General features: G+C 33.1%; 1 protein-coding gene across 1 annotated transcript; it reads left to right on the top strand.

Annotated features, from left to right (window-relative positions):
* Window positions 1–4,729: 4,729 nt before the first annotated feature.
* On the top strand, window positions 4,730–6,453 carry LOC105162880 (UDP-glucuronate 4-epimerase 1). Its single transcript, XM_011081040.3, has one exon. It carries the CDS (start codon window positions 5,087–5,089, stop codon window positions 6,383–6,385), a length of 1,299 nt encoding a protein of 432 aa, XP_011079342.1. The 5' UTR covers window positions 4,730–5,086; the 3' UTR covers window positions 6,386–6,453.
* The last annotated feature ends 829 nt before the right edge of the window (window positions 6,454–7,282 follow it).

Here is a 7,282-nt window from a genome sequence, read left to right as displayed (position 1 = left end):
GCCGTCAAGAATTTAGCTCCCTTACTATTGTACGACGACAATCTTATTTTACGACTCTTACGCCTCAGTTTTATTTTATGGAAAATTACTTCGGGCTCCCTCGAGGTTAGGCATAATTGTAAATACTTTTTATTGTTTGGAAAATTAGCAATACCTCCTGATGTTTCTCTAGCTCTTACTTCAAAGTTTTAAAAATTAAATTGTGAAAAAATCGGACGAGGTGGATGAAAAGTTTTGAAAAAAATTGTCCATTCTGTCCGTAAAAAGAATTTCAAAAATAAGAAAAGTTATAATCTGTAGTTCACAAGGGTGTTCAGATTAGTTCATCACCAAAAAAAAAAAAGAAATGAATGAAAAACCTAACAGAGACTGACGAATTAAGCTAGTTGTTCGACGACCGTTAAAATCAAAGAGGTGTTGGTAATTTTCAAAACAACGAGGATGTATTTGTATATCAAACCTCAAGAGGGCTCGTTACCCTTTAGTTAGGGATAATTACAATATCCTTCCCTAAAGTTTAGTCTAATTACAAATAGAATCCCTGTAGTTTGAAAATTCAGTTTTTAAAATCCACGAAATTTGTTGATATTAAAAGAAAGTTGAATGAAAAGACATATTTATCATCGTTGACTTACATTGCAATCATCTCGTTATTTTATTACGGGGTGAATATCAATTTACCCCCCTGTAATATTGAAAATGAGCACATTACCCCCTTATAAAAAAATATGATAATTTATCCCCCTATACTTTTTAAAATAAAGCAATTTACTCATTATATAAGGAGGTAAATTTCTTCATTTTAAAAACATAGGGAGGTAAATTGTTGTATTTTAAAACATATAGGGAAATAAATCACTATTTATTTTTCCACAAGAAAGTAATTTGCTCATTTGCGATATCACAAAGGGGTTGCTCGCATTTTTTTCATTTATTACGAGTTTCCAATCATCGGAAATTAATGATGATGTCTTCATAGTTCATATCCATCCAATAATTACGTGACAAAACATCACTAATTAACAACCTTAAACTATATTATTAACTTAATTAATCACTTCTCCAAACGTCACAAACCACACATCTTTGACCTCATCCAAAACCCCCTCTTGATTTCTTTAATTTAATTATCACATCCTACTTGCTTGTATGTAACGTCACCTCTACATTGATAATCACTATTACTTCTTAATTTTATTTATTTTCATTAAATATGTATCCAATAAAAATATATATTTGCAAACAATAATCTCATTATTTTTTAAAAAAATCATATAAATTGATTAAAAAAGATCGAATTTCACAAGTTAGACTCATCGGGTATAGGTTCTGGTGGGTCGGGGACGGGACAGGTTCTAGGCCAATTAATGGTTGGTCAAGAACCAAGAAATGATCGGCCATGAGTTTAATTAAACCCGTCCTATGATATTTAGATGATTAATTTTTATAGTCGAGAGTAAATCATCGGAACGAAAGCTAATTAATTATGATTAGATAATAAATAGACTTATTGCTTATGCAAGCAACACCAAAATATTAGTTTCGACCATAGCTAAGACCATGATTAATACTTATGTTTTTTTATCGATTTTTGTTTGTAACATAATAAATGATATTTATTTATCTTGAATTTTGAAGTATAATTATTTATAATATAAGAAATAATCTATTTTTTTAAATAAAAATTTTGGTTAAATAATAATATCTGATGTGGCCATAATTAGCGGCTGGAATCATGAAAGAGATAAGGTGGAGTTAAAAATTATATAACCCCTTAAATGCACAAGTAAATGTGGTTTAAATAAGCCTTTTATGTTTGTTCAAATAAAATTAAAAAAAAAAGGCTTTTTATGGAAAATAAAATAATTATTATTAAAAATTATTAATAAAAACATTCCGATCGCTGTTAAAAAATGTTCCCTTATGTTCGGATTTCTGTTTTTAGTGTTTTGTTTTGTATTTTGGAGATAGAGAGAGAAAAATGGAGATAAGTAAGTGTATGTTGAAAATAGATGGTATGTTTGAATTTGTGTTTCGAAGTAATTTAAAATATTTTAAAATAAGTGGTGTATGTTTGATGTTGAGATTTTGGAGATAAAAATTGTTGTTCATTGTCAAATCATCTCTTTTATATATAAATATGTATATATATAAATATTGTATATTTAATGTTGTATTTTTTAGAAACAAAAATAACTGTTTATTGTTAAATCATGTCTCTTTTATATTATTAAATGTATATATATTATATATAGAAAGTTGAAAAACAAAAAAACACACAAATAAAGTGTAAAAATATAAAAATAAACATTAGGTACGTTTTATCTTGTCTCGAAAAATGCGAGAACATAAATCCAAACATTTCCGCTATGTTTGTTTTCATTTCCAACTTATTTTCGGGACAAGTCAAAACATACCCAATGTTTGCCATCATTCAAAAATACCTTATTTAGGTGTTTTAAACTGTTTTAGCACAAATACATACATATATATACACATATATATATATAAATATATATAAAAAGGCATGATATGACAATGATTTGACAATGAATAGTAATTTTTGTCTCCCAAAACACAACATTAAACATAATACTTATTTTAAATTATCTCTAAAAACAAATTCAACATACATACTATCTCTAACACACACTTATTTATCTTTGTTTTTCTCTCTCTATCTCCATAAAATACAACAAAATACTCAGAAAATGAATCCAAATATTATGTTCGTGTTGCGGGCTGACTCTACTAAGTATTTGACTGAAATGTTCCACATAATTTGATATTACATCGATCGACCTCTTTAAAGTATCAAAACAACTGTTTTAAAGGTAATAGTGTAAGATTATATTATCAATTCGATGATTATATAAATATTATGTATTCGAACAAATTTAATAGGATAAATTATGATGTGATTTTCTGAAATTTGTCATAATTACAGATTCTCTTATGCTTTAATGATGGTCTAATAAATACACTCTTATAATTGCCTATCACTGATGAGTATTTGTTAGACGATCAAATAATAAAAAGCTATTTGTAATTATAAACGAAAATTCATTGATCATACCAATTTTTTATTATTTTATTTTACCTTTTCGTTCATTTTATTCTTTCAAAAGATATTGCCCATAATCGTAATTTTAATATTTATTTTAATTATTTTAGAATTATAACTATTTTTTTCATCTCATGTTCTCCATATTTTTTGCCCTAACAAACTTTCATAATTTTAATAACTTCTATTATAATTAATATCTCTATATTTATTTTTTCTTACAAGTTTTTATATTTTTAACAACACACAATTATAATTTTTCTTTCTTTCTTTCTTACTTTACCCCCACATTTTTTTTCTCATATGCTTTTTTCTTTTTCATCACCGCACTACGTTTTGTGTGTTTTTTTAATTTTTTTTATATCACACCATAAGTTTTTATATGCTCGCTGGGACCATGTGTAACAACAACTAATATATATATATATATATGTATATAACAAAATATTTTGTTTTTTTTTTCTACAACCCTACATAAAACATCATTTTCATTTTCGAGTATATAAAAGTTAAGGTTAATTACACCAACACTCCATGATATCAGGCCAAAAATACCCTTCAATGGATAAAATAATTAACTTATTTATCTTTTTAAATTTTACATTAACTGATAAATTAAATTTTATTTATTTCTTTTTCATATAATGTATCTATGCTAGTATAAAAAAGAAATGGTATCCACTCTTACAAACGACAGTTAATAACACTGTTCTACCATTTTTCTATGATAAAAAAAACCCTTCAACTGACAAAATAACTAACTTACAACCTTTATAAAGGGGATAATTACACTCCCATTCCCTAAGATATGGTGTAATTTTATATAGACCCTCTATGAATTAGAAAATTACATCTAGCACCCCTAAGGTTTACTTCTGTCTAACAAATAAGTCAATCCGTTAGTCAAAAGTCATCGAATTTATTGATATTTATAAAAAAATTGAAAAAAAATTATATTTACCTTGATTGACTTATTACTAATTTATTATAGATCAAATTAATATTTTTATGATCAAATTACCCTCATACGTCTCCACGCGTTTAATGCATGTGAGAAGGTATATCTTCGCCGTTATAATTGGAGTTTGGTCGGAAAAAAATTATTTGATCTGCAATAAGTCAATTGAGAATAAATATCAATTTTCATTCCTTTTTTGTTAATAATAACAAATTTGATAAATTTTGACTGACGAAGTGACTTATTTGTTAGACGGAAGCATACTTCAGAGGCACTAAATATAATTGTTCAAATCACATGGAGTTTGCGTATAATTACACAAACTTTAAGAGAGGGGAGTGTAATTATCCCGTTTTAAATTTTATATTTAATTGATAAATTTATATATTTATATAAAAAATAAAAATTATTTAATATATATACACACATGAACAACGTGCCACACCAGATAATTCGATATAATTTAGAGAGATGTGGGTGTAATTTATGGTTAAGAATAGAAAGGAGAGGAAGCAAGACCTCTGTTAAATATTCCAAACAAAGATTTTATTTTCTTCCAACTAATATCCAAACCCTCTTCATAAATCAAATTAAAACCATCAAAATTGGAGGTACAAAGAAACTTTCCACAACCTCACAGCCGGCGCGTGGCTCTCCAACACATTTATTTCCCCAAATCCCCACCCTTCGTTACCAACCGAAAGTCAAAAACTTTATCTTCTGCTCTGCTAATCATTCACATCTTACACTCTCCACTCATTGGTGGCTCTCTCTCTCTCTCTCTCCTCCGCCGCCGGGGTAAATATTTTCCTCAACCGCGTTCAGGAGTATTCCCGCTATATATTACCCGCTTTCCATTTCGTCTTCCCTTAGCAGATGCGTTTTGTTTTCCATCTGGCTCTGTAATTTCAGTTTTCCCTTTGCTTTTCTTGTTTTTTGTTTTACTTTCGTCCCTCTAATTCGTGGCCCAAGAGAAGTTGTTGGGGATAATCTTTGATTTGTTTTGAAGTGGTCCTCTAGAGAATTTGGAAGATTTGATTTGATTTTTGGGGGGTGGAAAAGAAATGCGTTCGTCGACGGAGGAAGAGTTGTTCCTGCCATCGACGCCGGGGAAGTTTAAGGATAGATCGCACGCAATGCATCGGCAGTTCCATCGGTGTTTCGCCTCCACAAGCACGATGTTCTTGTGGGCTCTGTTCTTGGTCGCCTTGACGGCGGCGTATCTGAGTTTCCAATCATTTGTGGATTCCGGCAGCCGGTACTTCTCCACCGCGTGGGGTGGGATCCAGTGGGAGAAACAGGTCCGCTCCTCCGCCCAGATCCACCGCCAGAATGGATTCTCTGTCCTCGTCACCGGCGCCGCTGGCTTCGTCGGAACGCACGTTTCCCTCGCGCTTAAAAAACGCGGAGACGGCGTCGTTGGATTGGATAACTTCAACAACTACTACGACCCTGTTCTGAAGAGGGCCCGCAGAGATCTCCTCAGTTCCCACAATGTATTCATCGTCGAGGGTGATGTCAACGACGCGCGCATGTTAGCGAAGCTTTTCGAGATCGTGGCCTTCACCCATGTGATGCACCTGGCGGCGCAGGCGGGGGTGCGCTACGCCATGGAGAATCCACACTCTTATGTGCACAGCAACATCGCGGGTCTCGTCACGCTTCTTGAAGCATGCAAGAACGCCGACCCGCAACCCGCTATTGTCTGGGCCAGCTCCAGTTCCGTTTACGGGTTGAACGAGAAGACGCCGTTCTCCGAATCGGATCTAACAGATCGACCCGCTTCCCTGTACGCCGCAACGAAGAAAGCCGGGGAAGAAATTACCCATACTTACAACCACATTTACGGGTTATCAATAACCGGGTTGCGCTTCTTCACTGTTTACGGCCCATGGGGCAGACCCGACATGGCCTACTTTTCTTTCACCCGGAACATCCTGCAAGGAAAACCCATAACAATATACCGGGGCAAGAACCGGGTCGACTTGGCCCGTGACTTCACATACATAGACGACATAGTGAAGGGCTGCGTGGCGTCACTGGACACGGCAAAGAAGAGTACCGGGTCGGGTGGGAAGAAACGGCGCCCGGCTCAGTATCGGATCTTCAATTTGGGCAACACATCGCCGGTGACGGTGCCGATGATGGTGGGTATACTGGAGAAGCAACTGAAAGTGAAGGCGAGGAAGAAGATGGTGGAAATGCCAGGAAACGGCGACGTTCCGTTCACGCACGCTAATATAAGCTCGGCCCGGAGGGAATTAGGGTACAAGCCCACAACCGATTTGCAAACCGGGTTGAAAAAGTTTGTTAGGTGGTATTTATCTTATTACGGCGACAATCGCGCAAAATCTGTAAATTAAATTGTAATTTTCAATTCTTTGATTCTAATACATCCTTTTTTTTTTAATATATAAAATTTCATTTTTAATCCCATAACATAGAAATTTTAATATTTATAATTCTATTTATAAATTTATTCGTTAGTGATGAGTCCAAAATATAACCTCTAATCCAACTATTGCAAATGGATCGTGGGTTTTGAAAAACCCTTAATATACAAGTTAATATAACAACAAATATGAACAAGATAATTACAAATTTGATAGATATAATAAATAAATAATATCGACAGTAAAAATTGAAAAGAAGATGAACGGCTTAGAGAGCCAGATCCAATAAACATAGCCCACAATCACTCAAGTCGGCAAGCACAACACTGTTTGTGGGAAGAAAAAAGAAGAATTAAAAAAATAATGTATTTTGAAAAAAATTAGAAAAATAAGTAACCGCGGTGTCACAATTTTTTATTTAAAAAAAAAATTCTCTATGTTACCCCGACCGCGAATGACAATTTTTTTTTTTTAAAAAAAAATTATTTTATTTCATGATGAATTGCTGCTAATTTCTTATTAAAATTTCGACACCATCATGGCGAGTTGTCAACCATCAAATATACTGTTTGACTCCCCTTGATGAGACGAACATTTCCCCACAAACAATTTCAAGTTTTATCAATCATAAATAATGAATTTTTAGCACGAACACTGCACCTTTCGGCCGTCGATTCACCGCCACCAGAGCGACCCACGATCACAAACCACCACCACTGGACTCGTCTCGACCTAACGGTTCTAACGAGACCAACCTAGTTCAATTTTATTAAATATTTGTTAAGATATGAAAATTTGAAGATTTTTCTGCCGAAAATTCATGCTGAAGCTGTTTGCTGCCATTTTTCCACCGTCAGGACGAATCAC

Source organism: Sesamum indicum, linkage group LG5, assembly GCF_026168435.1.
Source record: "Sesamum indicum cultivar Baizhima isolate 11 linkage group LG5, ASM2616843v1, whole genome shotgun sequence".
Lineage (NCBI taxonomy): Eukaryota > Viridiplantae > Streptophyta > Magnoliopsida > Lamiales > Pedaliaceae > Sesamum > Sesamum indicum.
Note: the sequence above shows the minus strand (reverse complement) of the source record. Positions and strands in the feature narration are given on the sequence as shown.

Bases quoted from the DNA above. Each gene is read 5' to 3' on its own strand.
- LOC105162880 (XM_011081040.3), top strand. From the start codon at position 5,087: ATGCGTTCGTCGACGGAGGAAGAGTTGTTCCTGCCATCGACGCCGGGG.